The 20,096-nt window shown below is 38.2% G+C and overlaps 1 protein-coding gene and 1 long non-coding RNA gene across 8 annotated transcripts in view; one reads left to right on the plus strand and one right to left on the minus strand.

Moving 5' to 3' along the window:
• The window catches only part of phldb2a (pleckstrin homology-like domain, family B, member 2a), a 37,593-nt gene extending 21,291 nt beyond the window's left edge, over positions 1 to 16,302 (plus strand). For 4 of the 6 annotated variants that reach the window (XM_066650368.1, XM_066650373.1, XM_066650370.1 and 1 more), the window contains 8 exons: positions 1,306 to 1,452; positions 2,126 to 2,225; positions 2,323 to 2,515; positions 4,677 to 4,770; positions 6,276 to 6,422; positions 11,329 to 11,548; positions 12,584 to 12,669; positions 13,306 to 16,302. In XM_066650368.1, coding sequence (XP_066506465.1) covers positions 1,306 to 1,452; positions 2,126 to 2,225; positions 2,323 to 2,515; positions 4,677 to 4,770; positions 6,276 to 6,422; positions 11,329 to 11,548; positions 12,584 to 12,669; positions 13,306 to 13,446 — 1,128 coding nt within the window. In that variant the 3' untranslated portion in view covers positions 13,447 to 16,302. The remainder of the gene's footprint in view (positions 1 to 1,305; positions 1,453 to 2,125; positions 2,226 to 2,322; positions 2,516 to 4,676; positions 4,771 to 6,275; positions 6,423 to 11,328; positions 11,549 to 12,583; positions 12,670 to 13,305) is intronic. The other 2 variants (XM_066650372.1, XM_066650371.1) reach the window with 2 other exon arrangements.
• Positions 1,459 to 6,407, minus strand: LOC136674373 (uncharacterized). Of its 2 annotated transcripts, none has more exons than XR_010796045.1 (3): positions 6,261 to 6,407; positions 2,078 to 2,218; positions 1,459 to 1,916 (listed from the first exon to the last, which is right to left on the minus strand). It is a non-coding gene; the product is annotated as an uncharacterized lncRNA (long non-coding RNA). The 2 variants fall into 2 exon arrangements; XR_010796044.1 differs by having other exon boundaries at positions 2,068 to 2,218.
• Positions 16,303 to 20,096: the final 3,794 nt, after the last annotated feature.

Consider the following 20,096-nt stretch of genomic DNA (forward strand, 5'->3'; position numbering starts at 1 on the left):
ATTTAAAGAAACATTTATACAATAGAGAGTTATAGGGTTCATGGCACTAAAAAAACTGAGAATAATGTCAAAATTCTGAGAATAATGTCAGAAAAAAATCTATGATTAAAGCATGTAAAATTCCTAGAAATAAGTAAAAATAAAATAATAAAAAATAAGATAGAATAAGAATATTTTGCTGCACATTCTGCATGAACCCATTCAGAAAAGGGCATGTAGTTTCACAGGATACAATTAGAATGATCATAAAATTCTGTTCACTTCACTTGACTGCTTCTTTCACAACTCACTCTATGGCACAAACAAATTATAATAGATAATAATACTAACAGTGTTTCTCAAAATAATTTTTTTTCTCAGAAATTATTCTCAGAATTGTTCTGACTTTATTCATAGAATATTATTATTATTATATTTTTTAATGCTGTGAATTATTATTATTATTATTATTATTATATTGTTAATGCCCTGCCCTTAAACTCTGTCGTACATTTGAAGCTTCTAAAAAGATTCTGTATGTTTGGGATTTATTTCATAAATTGTATTTTGTAATTTTATAGAGACACATAGCTGCTACACGTTTTCCAGTTCTAAGAACGGAGTGAAATCTGGTTAGATTACAGCTCGTATTCACAGATAATGATATGTGTCTGCCTCAGAAGAAGATGCGGGTGACAGCCATAATGCCCAAGGGTGACCTTTATTAGTCCTTAGGGAACAAGAGGGGAAAATAGTATTGCAAGAGGGCATTGTTTTCACTAGCACACATTATACACCAACAAGTAAATGTAACATATCTATGTGTGTGTGAACTAACCTAACAGGGACACACATGCACACAAAATTACAGTAGGACATGTACCACAGTGTAGAAAGTAACCCCAAACGTTTACGGGGAGGAACATTTTAAATAGAGTTGCTGATGCATGCACTGTTAGGCCCAGTTCCCGCAAAAGTCTCAGCTGATGCCCCAGTATCTGTCAACTAAAATTATGTACAGAGTGACCTTCACACTTTAGTCCACACACTGAGGAAATAAACTGTCATTGGTTGACTGGAGCGTATATAACATGAAGCAGTGATTACAGACATATATTAGGTCCTAGAAATGGTTTGGTATTCTCTGAAGAAATAAAATATCCTTCAGCAACTTTACCTCTTCATAAAACCAGGAATTAATGCAAACGATCATTGACAGTGTATATGGAGAATGTGTATACAGCAACGGTAAGATTTCAATAAATTGCACTGATTTATAGTAAACCAGAAAAGAACACATTCTCATTGGAAATTACATTTTTACAGCATTTCCGAATTATGGAGGAGAAAAGACGTAGCAACAGCAGTAAGGAGGGCAAGACTCTGCAGAGTAATAGCAGTGTTGCTCGTAAGAGGGAGAGGAGTTCAGGAACATTCAGTAGTTCTACGCTGGGTCGTAGTCTGTCCTCAAAGGTGAGATGAAAAGCCTGAATTTATTTATTGTTAATAACTAAATATTTCCTTCAGTGTTTTGTCTAATAGTAAAAATCTCATATTATCCCATATCCCAAGATCACATGAACATAAAACATATTATATAGAAATATATATTCAGGAGCAGGTAGTGTCGCAATCACACAGCTCCAGGGGCCTGGAGGTTGTGGGTTCGATTCCCGCTCTGGGTGACTGTCTGTGAGGAGTTGGTGTGTTCTCCCCGAGTCCGTGTGGGTTTCCTCAGGGTGCTCCGGTTTCCTCCCACAGTCCAAAAACACACATTGCAGGTGGATTGGCGACTCAAAAGTGTCCGTAGGTGTGAGTGTGTGAGTGAATGTGTGTGTGTGTGTCTGTGTTGCCATTTTAAGGACTAGCGCCCCCTCCAGGGTGTATTCCTGCCTTGCGCCCAATGATTCCAGGTAGGCTCTGGACCCAACGCGACCCTGAATTGGATAAGAGGTTACAGAAAATGAATGAATGAATATATATATGTGCATTAAGGTTAATATTATATTTTATTTTTCCTTCTCATCTAAAGATGCCATTTTGGAGGTTAGAATGGTGGCCACAAATACTTAGTGTTGTTTCACTCACAGTCTTCTACCTGTATAAATCTCCTTGTGCCTACATCTTCTCTTTCTTCATCCCAAAGCCCCATCTGCTTCTGTCTCAGAGCTCGAGCTGTGGTAGTGTTCTCCCTCACAGTCTGCCCCTGACCACCAGAGACCTGGACACTCGCCGCCTGCTGAAGGGTGAGACAAGCTTCCTTCTTCATTCAGAGGCACACACATATTTTTGTTTTTCATGCCCTTACTTTCTTTTCTCCTCATCTTACTCTGTGTCTCTCAGCTGGTCAGCTGTATTTGAATGATGAGAGGCAGAGACTAAGTGACATGACCAATAGGACTGTTTCTGAGACAAACGTTTTCCTGGACCCGTTCCACTTTTTGGAAAATGAAGCTAATTTTGATACCATAAGTGTGGAGAGTTCAGACAGCTTGGAAACCAGTATCTCAGCCTGCTCTCCTGACAATATCTCTAGGTGAGGATCTGTTTTCTGAATGATTTGTATTAATTATAGGTAATAAAATCATAAAGTCATAACACAATTGTTTCTTTTCTAACATCTGATTGGCCAAGCCCATCCATACAACACCCAATATACACATGATAAATTTATCATCAAAAAGTATGAACGCAGAATGTTGCATGTGTGCCCCAGTCTAATTTTAAGCCATTTTCACACATGAACTCTGAAAGAATGTCTGGGGAATCAAGTCAGAATATTTTCTGGAGTTGCCCATTCACAAATGCAGTGTACAGCCAGAGAGTTTCCATGTTCAATGCATCCTGTGTACAGGAAATGTTACACATGGCGATAGTGTGCACAGGAGGCTCTGTTACACCCTGGATCTTTATAACCAGATTTGCAGCCAGAGAAAGAGTGGAAAATGTGAGCTGTAAGCAGGTGTGTGAGGTGTAAAGTGAGGCTACATTTGTATCACTTCATTAGAATGCTGCTTTTATTAGGCCATGGTATTGTTGTTCTTGTGTTGGCACATAGGTGTGTGTATAGTCCTTATTCAGAGAGAGTATCTGAAATTCTTAGAGGCTGACTCATGTGTTTTTTTTTGGTTAGGGGACCATTATGATTCCATTTAAAGGAGATACTTTCACATGAGTCTCCATCTAGCTTGGAGTGACATAAATATACAAATATCCTGTTTTTTCCCTGAAATTTTAATGGCATTCCAGGCAGGCCAGACGATTTATTGAGCGTCTATGTGTAATAAGAGCATGAAGAGCACTACCAGTGCTGCTAGTATAACCCTATGATTATAAACAGACTTAAACATAGAATATAGAATATGTTTAATATCATTCATGTAAGGTAAATATGATTGTTTTACAAATGATTGTTTTTAAATTAGTTAATTCCTCTCTGGCTCACAAAAAGGAAACTTCAGTTGGTCTTGCTTTGATGCCCTGTGATGGACTGGTACCCCTTCCAGTGTGTCTTCCTGCCTTGCGGCCAGTATTTCCAGGTGGACCCTGGACGTACTGGGACCTTGAACAGGATTAAGCAGTTATCGAAAATGAATGAATGCTCTTCATTTGTCCTTCTGTGTCCTTCAACTATACATCCTCAAAGCAATTATGTTATATGCAGTAATGAGTAATGTCAAGTATTTTATTGATTTCATACAAAGGTTTCATGCAAAATAAAAAACAATGAAAATAGGGAAACACCACCATACATTGCTTCAGTTGTGGTTCAGGGGACATGTTATTAAAAAATTAATTTTGGGCATACCAATCCATGAACTGTGAAATAAAACCCTGTCCGTTTTTTACGTAGATTGCAGCCACTCCAGAATTATCCTGCCTCTTTGTTTAAGTATATCCAATCACAGAGCTGGACCCACAATCATGTGAGAGCAAAGATGAGGTTAAATGGAGAAAAACACATGCAAACATCCTAAAGGAATACGTCTACTTATTAATTATGGCAAAGCCCAGAACAGAAAAGTCAAAACGAAAAACATGACTAAAACTACAGTTTCCATGCCTTGCTATTATAATCTAGGCTCTCACAATGAATTGAGCTCATTCATTGTGAGAGCCTAGATTATAATAGCAAGGCATGGAAACTGTAGTTTTAGTCATGTTTTTCGTTTTGACTTTTCTGTTCTGGGCTTTGCCATAATTAATAAGTAGTTAATAATTAATAATTCTCAATATGCGTACATTCATACATTACCTTGAAGACCAGACAAAGGAGGTGGACGAGGTTGGGGGAGTTTTTCATTTCGTGCTCTGTCGCTTAACTTAACTTACCCACTAAACACTTAATGTACAATACTACAAAAACAGGCAATACGACAAAGATACTTGCACAGCAAGATGACCACATGAACTGAATGCTCACTGGGCTACCTCGTGGCGGGAGGTGTAAGCTTGCTCACTTGTAACTCAGATCTCGGCTGGAATTATAAAGCAAAAAAATCAAGCGAGTGGCTAATTCTAGTTTGTGAAAGCACCAGACCATTTATGAGGGAATGGAGAATTTGAAGAAACTCACCAACAAGAAACAAATTTTCATTTTAAAATAAGGAACTAATGTAGACCTGCACCTACAGATTCTGACCAAATGGGTGGCAGCTCAAATACATTTACCTGTATATCTGTTTGTGGTTTTACAACAGTGCCAGCACAACTAACATGGCTAAGATCGAGGAGATGGAACGCCTTTTGAGGGAAGCACAGGCAGAGAAGAATCGGCTGCTGGAGCACAGGGTAATACACTCCTGCCAACATTTTGTCTGTCCTCCAACACATTATATACACTCTAATGTTTGTAAACACTTTACACTTTTTCATGTTTACAAATATCTTTGGTGTCAGTAAGTAGGTTTTTCCCCCTTTGCATCAGAATTGGAACCAATAGAATTGGACATTCTGTCATACACAATTCTGAGGTCACCATGCTCAATGGCAAGCATTGACTAGAGGGGTAAAAAAAAACTATTAACTATTAATACCCATGGTTCCAGAAAATGCCAGACAGGTGGGCGGTCATTTACTCTGAAAAAGGTAGAGGGATGAAATTAGTTTTGATCTGTTTGTGTGAATGAAAGGTAGAGAATGAGAACATTTCCAGAGTGTGGCTAATGACTCCAGCAGATCTGACTATGACTGCTTTAACTAAAAAAAAAAAAGAAACAGAAGGACACACCTGGGAGCATCCTGAAACATTGGCATCCCTCCGCTCCGTGTGAAGCGGGGGGACGACACCAGCATCTCAGTTTACTATAATTCCCTGTGTCCATGGACCCCCTGGATCTGCTGCCTTTATCTATGGGGGAGGATTAACTCCCAAAAGCTAAACTAAACAAATGAGTGTTTAGCCTAGATTTGAAGATTGCGACTGTGTCTGAGTCCTGGACAGTTTTTGGAAGATCATTCCAGAGTTGGGGGACTTTATAAGAAAAAGTTCTTCCCCCAGCTGAGGCCTTTTAATAACAGAATTTTGTAATCAATACAGAATTTTACAGGCAGCCAATGAAGTGATAATAGAACTGGGCTGATATGTTCAAATTTTCTAGTTTAATGAAGACACTGGCTGCAGCATTTTGAACTAGTTGAAGTTTACTGTTGGTTTTCTGCTGGCGCATCCTGACAGTAGTGCATTACAATAGTCAAGGCTTGAAGTAAAAAAGGCATGTACTAATGTTTCTGCGTCCTGCAGGGATAAGGCATTTCTAATCTTAGCAATATTGCAAAGATGTGAAAAATCTGTCCTAGTGATACTGTCTATGTGTTGATCGAATGATAAATCCGGGTCAAATATGAGGCTGCAGAACCAGGTATAACTGGAATGTCAGCGGAATCTAAAATAAAATCTGATCATTTATTTTGGTGATATATTTTGGACTCAGAAGCAGAACCTCTGTTTTGTTACTGTTTAGACTATACAATTCATTTTTATGTTCACTTGAATTAAAATTAATTAAAAAAAAAAAACAATGAGGAAAAAACATTGTAAAATGCAGCCTGTGCAAAAGTTATGACAGGTATTTATATTTTTACTATCTTAAACTCAGCTAACATACAGTAAATGTGTATTATAATTTGTATAAAATTTTAAGTTCATTTATGGTGTTAGTTAATATTTTGTTAGCTAATAATTTAATTTAAATTTTAGGTAATTTCCTGAACAACGACAAAATATTTTCATACAACTTCTATCTCTTATCTGCAGGGGTCTGTGTTTGTTAGATACTCACTCTGTGTATATGCAGGAGCGAGAGATGGAGCAGCGACGTCAGGCTTTGGAAGAGGAAAGAAGGAGGAGAGAGGAGCTGGAGAGGAGGCTGCAGGAGGAGACCAACATACGACAGAAACTCATCGAGAGGGAGGTGAGGCTCCGGGAGAAGCAGAGAACACAGGTGAGGGGAGAACCTGGACAGGACAGACCATTAGGCTAGGCATATAGCACATTTACATTTAAGGAATTGGGCTCCCCTGTCCACCCACCTTGTTATAGAAGTGGGCTAATGCAGTATCAGGAGACTTGCCCAAAGACTCTTATTTGAGTGGTATAGTGTTCCTGCCCAAGCTGGAAATGAACCCTAGTGTGCCAATGTTGTGGGGATTGGTGTTACTCACTGTGCTATGCAAACCAAATACCAACTGAAAGAACCAAATCCCAGGCGAATTGTATGCTAGTCTTGTGAAACTCACATGTTTCAAACAATAAGCTGAGAATTTATAAATCTTTATTTCCTGATATTGACCTGAATACTCAAAGTCTACCCTAAAATATGAACAAAATATATGCACGCTTTATGATAACTGTGGTTTTAATGTTTTTTTTTTACTGCAGTGCAGTACATATGTATGAAAATATTTTAATCAGTGTTCCAGTTCAGTGCTAGACTCGTGTTTCTAGTCTTATTATATCCATCCATCCATCCATCCATTATCCACCGCTTATCCGGGTCCGGGTCGCGGGGGAAGCAGTCGGAGCAAAGAAACCCATACCTCCCTCTCCCCAGCCACCGACTCTAGCTCCCCCGGGGGTATACCGAGGCATTCCCAGGCCAGTCGAGACATATAGTCTCTCCAGCGTGTTCTTGGTCTGCCCCGGGGCCTCCGCCCCGTTGGACATGCCCGGAACACCTCTCCAGGAAGGCGTCCAGGAGGCATCCGAACCAGATGCCCGAACCACCTCAGCTGGCTCCTCTCGACGTGGAGGAGCAGCGGCTCCACTCCGAGTCTCTCCCGGATGTCCGAGCTCCTAACCCTGTCTCTAAGGGAGAGTCCAGACATCCTGCGGAGAAAACTCATTTCAGCCGCTTGTACCCGCGATCTCATTCTTTCGGTCACTACCCAAAGCTCATGACCATAGGTGAGGGTTGGGACGTAGATTGAACGGTAAATCGAGAGCTTTGCTTTTTTGCTCAGCTCTCTCTTCACCACAACAGAAACGGTACAGAGCCCGCATTAATGCTGACGCTGCACCGATCCGCCTGTCAATCTCACGCTCCATATTTCCCTCACTCATGAACAAGACCCCGAGGTATTTAAACTCCTCCACTTGAGGCAGGATCTCACTTCCAACCTGGAGAGAGCACTCCACCCTTTTCCGGCTGAGTACCATGGACTCGGACTTGGAGGTGCTGATCCTCATCCCTACCGCTTCACACTCGGCTGCAAACTGGTCCAGCAAGAGCTGGAGGTCCCGGCTCGATGAAGCCAACAAGACCACATCATCTGCAAAAAGCAGACATGTAATCCTGAGACCACCACTCCGCCACTTGGCTACGCTGAGAAATTCTGTCCATAAAAATTGTGAACAGAACCGGTGACAACGGGCAGCCCTGACGGAGTCCAACTCCGACTGGAAACCAGTCGGACTTACTGCCAGCCATACGAACCAGACTCCTGCTCTGTTTGTACAGGGACTGGATAGCTCGTAACAAAGAGCCCAGTACCCCATACTCCCTGAGCACTCCCCACAGAATACCCAGAGGGACACGGTCAAATGCCTTCTCCAGATCCACAAAACACATGTAGACTGGTTGAGCAAACTCCCATGCACCCTCCAGGATCCTAGCGAGGGTAAAGAGCTGGTCCTGTGTTCCACGACCGGGGCGGAATCCGCATTGTTCCTCCTGGATCCGAGGTTCAACTATCAGTCGGACTCTCTTCTCCAGTACCCCCGCATAGACCTTACCGGGGAGGCTGAGGAGTGTGATCCCCCTATAGTTGGAACACACCCTCCGATCCCCCTTTTTAAAAAGGGGAACCACCACCCCAGTCTGCCAGTCCAGAGGCACTGTCCCCGATGTCCACGCGATGTTGCAAAGACGTGTCAACCAGGACAGCCCCACAACATCCAGAGCCTTGAGGAACCCGGGGTGAACCTCATCCACCCCCGGGGCCCTACCGCCAAGGAGTTTCCCTACCACCTTGGCCACTTCAGCCCCAGTGATAGACGAGCCCCCCCCCCGGGGTCCCCAAGCTCTGCTTCCTCTGGGAAGACGTGGTGGTGGGATTGAGAAGATCCTCGAAGTATTCCTTCCACCGTCTGGTGACGTCCCCAGTCGAGGTCAACAGTTCCCCACCCCCACCATATACAGTGTTGGTGGAAAACTGCCTTCCCCTCCTGAGTCGCCTGACGGTTTGCCAGAAACTTCTCGGAGCCGACCGAAAGTCGTTTTCCATGTTCTCACCGAGCTCCTCCCACACCCGAGTTTTTGCCTCAGCGACTGCCGAGGCCGCAAGCCGCTTGGCTCCTCGGTACCTGTCGGCTGCCTCCGGAGTCCCCTGAGCCAACCAGGCTCGATAGGACTCTTTCTTCAGCTTGACAGAACCCCTCACCCGGGGTGTCCACCACCGAGTGCGGGGATTGCCACCCCGACAGGCACCAACAACCTTGCAGCCACAGCTCCGTTCAGCCGCCTCAACAATGGAGGTCCGGAACATGGCCCACTCGGACTCAATGTCACCAGCCTCCCCTGGGATGCAGTCGAAGCTCTGCCGGATGTGGGAGTTGAAGATCTTTCTGACAGGTTCCTCTGCCAAACGTTCCCAGCAAACGTCTTATTATATCATTCTAAACAATCATTCATTAATTATCGATAACCGCTTAGCCAGTTCAGGTTCGCGGTGGGTCCGGAGCCTACCCTGAACACATAACCAGTCCTTCACAGTGTGACACACACACACACACTCACACCTGTGGACACTTTTCAGTTGCCAGTCCACCTACCAGTGTGTTTTTGGACTGTGGGAGGAAACCGGAGCACCTGGTGGAAACCCGTGCGTTATATTATTTATTTATTATTATTATTTTTAATTTAATTTAACATCACTTGTTCACAATATGGACATAGTTGTTAACATCTAAGAAAAAGAATAAAAATAAGAAACAGGAAAAAACTATTTTATGTATATAAAAATATTTTAAAAAATTTTAAAAATATACATAAACAAATAAATGACTAAAAGAAAGAAAAAATATATAATAAAAAAAATACTAAAAGGATGCACTACACATTCTTAGAACATTGTATTACTGCTCGCAAGCTGTGTTATGTAAGAGGGATATTAGGAAGGCCATCCACATGAGATAGAAATGGTTTCCACAGAGAATAGAACTTTTCATTTGGTCCTCGCACACTTAATTTAAATACTTAATTTTCACTAATGTAAGATACTGCATCATATTCTCTTATCCTGTGGCCAAAGAGGGGAGAAACACTGTTTTTCCAGTTTAACCAAATTAAGCATCTCACTATATGAGATGCATAGGCTATTGTTTCAGCTTGTCCTCTGGACAACTATGGATAATCTGAAGCAAAAAGGGAATAGACCAATAAGCGGTGTAGGCTCTATGTGAACAATGACAATCTCTGAAAGAACTTCAAAAATTGATGGCCAATACTTAGATATAGAAGGGATGACCAAAACATACGAAGTTGTTTGTTTAAAGTGGTTACAAACAGGATTAGTGTAAGGAAAAATCTTGGCGAGTTGGATTTTGATGCTGTCAGGTTTGCTGTGAAACAGCTTAGATAGAAAAGAAAACAAGGAAAAAGAGCTCCAGATCTGTTTAAGGGATTGTGGGTTGGATAATTGGCAGATAGTTGTCAGACCAAAACAGAACTAGGTTTTCATATTTGATTAATCAGTATTTTCATTAATTTTGCTCACAAATGCTATACAGAATGCATTATTGTCTGGGGATCTAAATACAAAAGTTATAAAACATAGAGTCAACAATAAATATGCTGGATGTGTTCAAAATATTTATATTATAAATATTATAAATATTTATATATTTATAAATTTCAAGGTAGAAAAAATGTTGTATGTCACATTTCAATATTCACATAATTACTCTACTTCAAAAATCATTGCAATCTAAATAATGTGCATCATGTGGAAGTAAGCCGTTTAACTGTTTTTTTTTCCAAGTCAAATAAATACTTTGATGGCACCGATTCAGCACAGACCTTTACCAAAGACCTCCATTATCCTTAAAGATTCCAAGGTTGATTCTACTGGAAGTTTTAAATGAAAACTTATCTGATTGACCAGAGAGATGGGTCTCCATTGTGAGTCTTGGTTCCATCTATGGTTTCTTCCTCCAGGTTCAAGGAGGTTTTTCCCTGCCACTGTTTTTCCTTGCTCACCTGGGGAAATGAATTTTGTTTTAACACGCTATTTCTGTAAAACTGCTTTGTGAAACCATCATGTTGTAAAAAGCACTATACAAATAAATTTGACTTGACTACTGTAAAAAAAATATTAAATAAATCTCATGAATTATAATAAAACTGATACTTTTCTTCAGTCCAACTCTGACATTTTACCAACATATTTCAGAGTAAATAATTATCATGTTTTAATATTAATGTAGGGCAGTAAGGTGCCACAGCAGGTAGTGTCGCAGTCATACAGCTCCAGGGTCCTGGAAGTTGTGGGTTCAAGTCCTGCTCCAGGTGACTGACTGTGAGGAGTTTAGTGTGTTCTCCAAGTGTCTGAATGGGTTTCCTCCGGTTTCCTTCCATGGTCCAAAAACATACATAGATGGTAGATGGATTGTCTACTCAAAAAGTTTCCATAGGTGTGAGTGAATATATGAGTGTGTATTTCGCCCTGTGAAGAACACTACAGGGTGTGTTCCTGCCTTGTGCCCAGTGATTCCAGGTAAGTTCTGGATGCACCATGACCCTGAACAGGAAAAGTGGTTACAGACAGTGAATGAATAATATTAATATGACACAGTGAATTTTTTATCATTTTTTGCACTGATTGTATAGACTTTTTTTTTTGACCCATTAGTCTCGTCCACTGACCCGTTACTTGCCCATGAGGAAGGATGATTTTGACCTGCGGGGACACGTTGAGGCCGCAGGCCATCAACCTGACACCTGTTATCATCTGGCTATTACGGACAAGACCTGCCGAGGCTTCCTTGTCAAGATGGGGGGCAAGATCAAGACTTGGAAGAAGCGCTGGTTTGTGTTTGACCGTAACCGCAGGACGCTTGCATATTATGCAGGTGAAGAACATTATTTTTCCCCGTTCTGTTTCATTATTAAAATATAATTTTGTTAACATGGCATATTTATAAAGACAGTTAGGTGATGGTGAAATTTTCTTAGCACGTAATAGTACATTACTGTAGTTAAGGATGCCATACACCTTCTTAAAAGTGCTTGAAATAAACATAGAGAAATAATTTACAACATAAAATGATTTGTGTTGAGTAATAAATTGTAAAAAATAGTCTCCTCATGACAAAGAAACTTCTCTAAACATTAATACCTTTCAATAACACCTTTTCAATAAATGTATGAATATACACAGCTATGCATATTATAATTAAAATAATAGCCAACTTTCTGTTTCTATAGAGGCTAAGTAGATTATATCATTTTGTGTTTATATATAGTAATATTTGAATTTGAATTCACATATTGAGTCCTATGTGAATGTGTTACAAAAATGCAAAGTTCACAATTTTCCCCACTGAAAATAAATGTTTTCTCTGTATATTTGACACCAGTATTAGTCTACATGTGCCTTAAAATCTAAATGAGAAGTAAACAAAAATATTGTAGGTGTTTAAATAGAACTGCAGTAGGTTTTTCTTTGTTCTTGTTCACTGTATTCAATCAATTTAATAAAAAATCATCTTAAATCATAGAGAAGATATATTTAAATCAGACCAGAGAAGTGGTATACTTCACATATTGGATCATAATTGGGGAACAGCCATAAACCATCCATGGTTTTATAACACAACATGACATCATTCTGAGACTAAGCCAAACCACTAGGAGGCAGCACTAAGCTTTTCACTAAGATGGAGAACACTGCAGTGGCGCACTAAAACCTTTTGCTAGTTCCTCACATCTTTGTGTTTAGGTTTACAGATATATGTGTATTTAATATATGTTTAACAGTTTATAACATAAGTATACAAGGTCAATGCTATCTATTCTGTTTCTATTTTATATTCATAACCCATTTTCTGGATAATATGGTAATATTGCTGAATCTAAAATTTTGTTCTAATATTCCCTTTCTGTAGATAAACATGAAGCAAAAATGAAAGGAGTCATCTACTTCCAGGCCATAGAGGAAGTGTACTATGATCACCTTAAGAATGCACATAAAGTGAGCCTGATTTGTCTACAAAATATAGGTGTTATAACAAATACATCATTATGATTATGAATCATCACCCTGATTAAAAATGTGTTTTTATCAAGAATCAAAAATAATTTTTCATAAAGCTATTTTAATTGTGATTTATGGATGACATATGTGGAAGAGACGTGGAGAAATTTTTTTTGGTACATTAAATTGTTTTGTCCAGAAAACGAAATTTTTTTCCAGAAAGATGTAGCTGCTCTTGAATAAAGATTAATACATTGGCTGTATCTGTATAACCCTTCCTCCGAAACAGTCTGTTACATTTTAAAACACGTTTATATATTCTGATATAATAAAGCGATATCTGTTAGCGAGCACAGAAACGATGTCTTTGTATTTGAGGGAAAGTTCAAAATAAAGTGCTATATAAGGGTCAATTTCCATTAGGATAGTTGCAAGCAGGTTGCAAAGTGGGCTTAGGGAAATGAGTGGAATGTTGCCTAAATGGAGTATTTGTGCCATCTGCAGGGAAAATCCGGTCATTCATTCATTCATTCATTATCTGTAACCGCTTATCCAGTTCAGGATCGATAATGATAATATAACTTTCTTTATTTCATTTGTGATGTTGTTTTCTTCCATTTTTATTTTCCTCAGAGCCCAAATCCTTCTTTGACGTTCAGTGTGAAGACACATGATCGTGTATATTACATGGTTGCTCCTTCCCCAGAGGCCATGAGGATCTGGATGGATGTGATTGTCACAGGGGCTGAGGGTTACACACACTTCCTAGTGTGAGTGCAGCTCTGCTACCACATATATCACCATTGTAGGTGTCTGGTGATTAAATATGGTTTGGAGTGTCATTTACCTGAGGATTGTCTGAGGAAGCACGAGACCTACGAGACTCTTGTATTTTCAAGTTATTTGATGCCATAATACTTATTTCAAGTGATGTTGTGATAGGACAAGTGAGAATTACAACAGCCACTGAAATGTATTGGAAACGTCGCTTTCAGAAGATGGAAAAGATCCATTATCATCAATCCCCAGGCCTCAATCTTTCCCAGAACCTGCATATTCTGACCCATTTTTTTCTGAGTTTCATTGTGAAACTATAGACAGATCATTCTTCCTGACGCAGATATAGTGCTTTTGCCCTATTTTGTGTTTTATAATGAGCATTGCATGAATTGGTTATATCTCAGAAGCATATAGGAAGTCTTGATGATTAGTAAAAGACAAGGACAGAGTGCCCCAAACCCTAAATATTTAACTTGAATGAGCTTGAATATTGAACTTTTGCTGTTTGTATATTGTGTAGGAATTCACACGGTCTGCTTCAAATTCTTGTCAAAAAGAAAAGCTATTTTTACTATTGTGCTTTTCATCATCATCATTTTCTTCTCCGCTTCTCCATTTCAGGGTCGCGGTTATTGTGCTTTTAATAATCTTTTTTTTTTTATCATTTAAAGTGCTTTCATCTTCCCATGCCTATTCAGTAAAGGACTTACAAAGTCCATGAGTGAATGACTGGATGAATATTCTGTGAAAGAGTGTTTAAAGGAGAAATAAGATATTTTACTAAAAATATGCAATATTTTAGTTATTTAATTATAAAAAAAAATACAGGGTGAGGATTATTATACTGGGGTATAACAATGTCAAAGTTCCAGAATAAAATAAGCAAAGCCTGTAATGGAAAGGAATTGTGCCTTTGTCTTGTTCAGGGACATAAGTCCAAACCAACACCAGTGTAACACCAAAGATGTTGTTGATATATATATATCTAATATATTATGAATGTATGAAAATTCAAAGTTTCATTTGCAAAGGTGCAATTGATCTGCATATTCAGGACTGCTTATATTCCATTTCCAGACCTGGTGCAATAATAAATAGCATGACCCCTTTCTGTCATTGGTGAAAATGTAATGTTTCCCTGTCACCAGCAGAGGGCTGTTGCAAAGATCTTTGCGCAATTATTTTCCCAAAGCTTCCCGTGTTTGGATTGGAAGCTAACTTTTTAACCAAAATTCAACTACATTAATGAATCGATGAATATTAAGAATGATGTTATTTAAATGACAACTCTGTGGTTTGTAACACCAAGTTATTGTTAGGTGTTTAGAAAAAAAATACTTTAATAATAAAGTTGTATAAATTCAGAAATTAATCAATTTTAGAATAAAATCTTTTTTTTGAGAATATAATTTTTGAGAACAAAATCATAATTGTTCGTGTATTAAACCATTAATATTATGTTTAAAATAAATCATTTCTCATGATAAAAACAGATAGTGGTAAAAGTTATTCTAGTCACCCACAAAGTTATTCTCCCAACTATGTCTTTGTTTGCAAAATATTGCTAATTGCTCATTTTAGTCTTAAAATATATGTTCTTATAGAAAATATGAGACTCCAGTCTCATTATGAAAATATTCTTAAAATATTCTATTTGTTCTTGAAACATTACAACTTTATTTTCAATATCTAATATTTGAAAAAAGTGTCCCTAAAACCAAGTTGTGCTTAAGGAAATTATTATTTTATAAGACAAGTAATAGTAGTAAAAGTAAAAGTACCTTGGTGTTAAAATCATTTTTAGATATTACTATTAATACTAGCAGTAGTACAAGGTTTAATATGAATGAATCTACCTGCATGATGTATAAGTATTACAGAGCATATTGGTTTAGATATGGTTTAGATATATGCGATAACAGGACTTAATGGTGCTGTCTGATAGGCTCCGTAAAATTTTGGTACACTGATTTTTTATCTTTATTACTCTTATGTGTACCATACCATACAAAGATATGACCACAGTATTTATGTCAATTGTTGACAAAATGTATTCCATATTTTTGTAAAAATTTTTGTGCCTATATTTTGAATGTTTCATTATTTCTTTTCAAATATATTAGGAAGAATATATATATTTCATAATAAAGTCACATTCACTAAAAAGGAGCCATTGACTCATTTGCTAATACACAATTTGGCCAAAAGATTGTGGACACCTGCTTATCTATCATTTTGTTCTGAAACAAAGTGTATTAATTGTATTAAATTTTTTCTATTTTTTCTAGCAGAGTTTTACACAATAAATGTTGGAACATTTCTGTAAAAATCTGATTGCATTTAGCCATTAGAATATTCATTCATTCGTTCATTATCTGTAACCCTTATCCAGTTCAGGGTCGCGGTGGGTCCGGAGCCTACCGGGCATCATTGGGCGCAAGGCAGGAACACACCCTGGAGGGGGCAGTCCCTCACAGGGCGACACACACACACATTCACTCACATGCTCACAACTACAAACACTTTTTGAGTCACCAATACACCTATCAACCTGTGTTTTTGGACCAAGTAGGAAACCCTTGCAGACACGGAAAGAGCACACCAAACTCCTCACAGACAGTCACCTGGAACAGGACTTGAACCCACAAGCTGTGTGACTCTGACACGATCTTCTGCGTCACTATGCCCGCCCGACCCTTAGAATATGTTTTAAAATATGTTTGTAATATATATATATAAACTTACTACATGGCTTATATTGTGTGTCTGTCGTGTCTATCCAGCTTTTCACATTCTCCCTCTCTAACCCAGCAGCAACCTCTAAAACTGTGACCTAATTAATTTATTATTAATAATAGTTACTGCTCGCTCCATCTGTCTCACACTCTAAAAAATCTCTTTGTCTCCTGCTTCACAGTGTAAACCTATGGAAAATATATGTTCAGGAACTGTGGAGAGTTTAGAGTACTTTGTGTAGGAAATATTAGACTGTTTCTTAGTATCCTTTACAGTGGGCCACACCCCTCCTTTTTTGTCAACCTTCTATTGGCTGATCTTATGTGGTTGCCATGGAGATTTTTTTTTCAGTGGAGCATGGGTAATAAGACAAACGTGCTGATATTAGAGTGCTACTTTTCACTGAGGGGCATACATACACATACACATACACATACACACACATTGACTGGGCTCCTGACTCATCTACTTTGACCATCTGACCTTTTTTTAAACTAATGCAAATACAGTCTATAAGCAAAAAAAAAAAAAGTGCACTGGTGATGTACCAGTTGTATGTTAATGTTGAGTGTGTCTGGTGTGAATGTTTACATCTCATATTTATTTTAGTTCGATTAATGAAGAATGTCACTGAAATGTGAAAACGTTCTGAGTTCTGTGCCCTGGGGAATTTGAATGGCTGGGCAAGTAAGCATATGCTGACAATGTTAACCCTTGTAGTTAATCCTGTGTTAGTAATTTATCCATTGCATTTAGGACAAAGTGTGTGTGTGTGTGTGTGTGTGTGTGTGTGTGTGTGTGTGTGTGTGTGTGTGTAAAATGGTACATGAAACATCTGCTGCTATTTGTGCTTCTGCTCTGGTTGAACACATGCAATAACTAACACACTGAAAATCCTCCTTAATACTCACACATACATAACTGTAACTCCTACTGCATACCACCTTCACAGTTGCAGCTGTCACAAGGCTGCCTACACTGTCCGAATAACGACAGATACAATAAAGGTCATAAAGTTGGTAGATGGATTGGTAACTCAAAAGTGTCCATACGTGAGCTCCCGACCAACCAGGACCTTAAACTGGATAAGTGGTTACAGACAATGAATGAATGAATGGATATAGGCCTATAGACTAAAATATATATATGGTTCTTTTGGAGAGTGAAAATTTCATACAATTCCTGTTCAATGTCTTGCAGGCACTGTCATACTAACAGTCTCAATTGTCTTCTGCTTTATTATGTATAACTGAAATTCCTTAAAGCAACACAGCCTTGGCTACTGTCATCATTAAATAAATTAAAACTTTTCCCAGTTTCCCTGAGAAGGATTAAGCCAAGTCTAGGACTAAGAAGAATTTTCAGTGATAATTCATCTTTAAAATTGCAATGCATGGAGGATTAGATTATGCATGTCTGCCCAGTAAACATTTAGCCGTTGAACGTTTCAACGTTGAAATAACGTAATGACTGCCGTCTAATCAACGTTCTCTTAAGTTTGAAAATGAAAGTTGAAAAGACGTCCAAACACAGACATTGAAAAGACGACTATTAGACGCATTTTGGACGTCCATTGACGTCGGTTGGTCACCAATTGATAACTAACTTATTAAGATGGATTTTGGATGTTCATTGACGTTTAAAATATGTCCTTGACGGACAGACTACTTTTAGACCTATTTTGAACGTCCAGGGACGTTCCTTGTTTACTGGGTGGGAAAAGGATAGTGAAATGAAGTCTTTTTGCAATTCCACATTGGAAAATATCCTACCCAGTGCTAGCCTTTTGCCTTTTTTGTAAGGAGCAAAATCTTTTTGCTGACATTCTGTAAAATGTAACAGTATACAAAAATAACACTTAGTGATTTGTTACTTTTTATTCTACAGCACATTTAACATGGCACAATAAAAAGAAAAACTGCATCACATCCAATGTGTGGTTTTTGCTAAACAACAATTTTTTTTAAAATATATCGTTTTTGCATTTCCATGTTGGTTTTCTTCAAAGGTCTTAAAATGTTATTTTAATTAATACAACTTTGTAAAAATATATAAAAATATTCATTCTGGTATTTTTCATGACAATTTATAGATATACCATTTATGGTTATGGCTTATATAGATTAGGTTAAATAACAATGCATTATTCCTTTAAGAAGGAAATCATGTTGCTGACCTAAAACGCATCATTTAATTTAGAAACAGATTCACCAGTTTATTTATATATTATATTTTCCATTAAAAAAACTGGGAGGAATGAAGTAATGAATCCTATTACTTACACATGCAGTAACAGGAAAGCTCAAAATAGACATTCTTTGAAGAATATACTCTTTGCATTTTTCCATCAGCCCTGTGATTTACGATACTGTCACTAGCCTTTAATAAATAACAGCTTATGATTTTAGCTTAGATTACTTTTAGGCCAGAAAAAAAGTGTTCCTACACCAGCCTTAAAGAGCAGTATATTACAAAAAAAAGTAGTCAAGGGTTAATTTTGCATTATGCATTATGCCTACTGTCAGTATGTTTACCAAACATAACACATAAATGAAGCCTAAATACATTATCAATACACACTTTATGCACATCTGTTTAGACTCTTCTTATAATTAATTAATTGACTTATATTAGGGACACATTACAGACAGATTCAACTGTTCACACCCAGCTTATATATTCTCCATAAAATATCATGAAACAAAATGGAAAGATCTGGAATGATGGCACATGACATTTATGTCACCATGCCAGTTATAAGAGAAATATTGAATGGAATTATCTGAAGAGAGGCATATCCTGCGTGGTAATCCTGTACGCTGTTTAACTGCTATACATGATGTTGTAAATAGGTTCCTACAAATAAGCCATTTATTCTGTGGGTCTGGTGAATCTTGTAGGGTGTCCTATAGCTTGAGCTAGCTGGAATCAATCAGTTCCCCTTGCAGCCTGTGGCGCTAGCATAAATTAGCTTTACCTGGAATAAAGGCTAAAAGAATACTTTCATCTTGCACATCTTTTGCAAATGATTTCAGACCCCCTTTATAATTTCAGTGAGCTAACTAAAGAGGGCTAACCGGTCCTACATCTATTCAGAAAGTTCTTTTAACTTCTTGACAAGACCCCAGGCTCTGGCTCATCCGTAAACAGAGCAGGTTTGCATTAAGAGTGGCTGCTCTCACTGAGGCAATTCAGGCCACTAAGCAGTGAGAACCTCGTGTTTTCCAGCTTAACACGCTATTCTCTTCCCAGATCTAGAGCCCTGGGCTTTATTCAATGAACAGAGCTTTGTTTGTGCTGAGTTGCAAACTTTCATCTATAAATATAAGTTCTTTGTTTTTCAATTAGCTTCTGCTTTCAGAAAAAACTGAACACACTTAACCCCCTTCTGGCTTGCCCCATGACTAAGATCAGAACCCAAATCTCTCCCTGTGACTCCAGACCAATCCTCTGACTCAGATTCTGTTTTATTTATTTATTTATTTATTTATTTATTATTTTTTTAATCTGTCCTGTTTTGAATAAAGCACATTTTAATATATGACCACTTTCACTGAGCTGGAATACACTGAACACAAAACAAACTGTAGCTTGCTCCTTTTATTCAAATTCAATCCTCCTTTTATTAAAAAAAATTCAATCTTTATGTAATTTTCTTGATAAAGTCAAGATATTTTTAACCCCATGTGGTCTCAGTTGCTTTCCATTGTTTGCTCTGTCATTGCTGATTAATCATGATTTATTAGGTGTACAAATAACATATATTTGTCATTAAGCTAGAAGAATTTATTCTTCACTGCATTTGTTATATCAGTCAAGAAAAACGAACTGAATGTCGATATTCATTCATTCATTCATTATCTGTAACCGCTTATCCAATTCAGGGTCGCGGTGGGTCCAGAGCCTAC

Source organism: Hoplias malabaricus, chromosome 18 (assembly GCF_029633855.1).
Source record: "Hoplias malabaricus isolate fHopMal1 chromosome 18, fHopMal1.hap1, whole genome shotgun sequence".
NCBI lineage: Eukaryota > Metazoa > Chordata > Actinopteri > Characiformes > Erythrinidae > Hoplias > Hoplias malabaricus.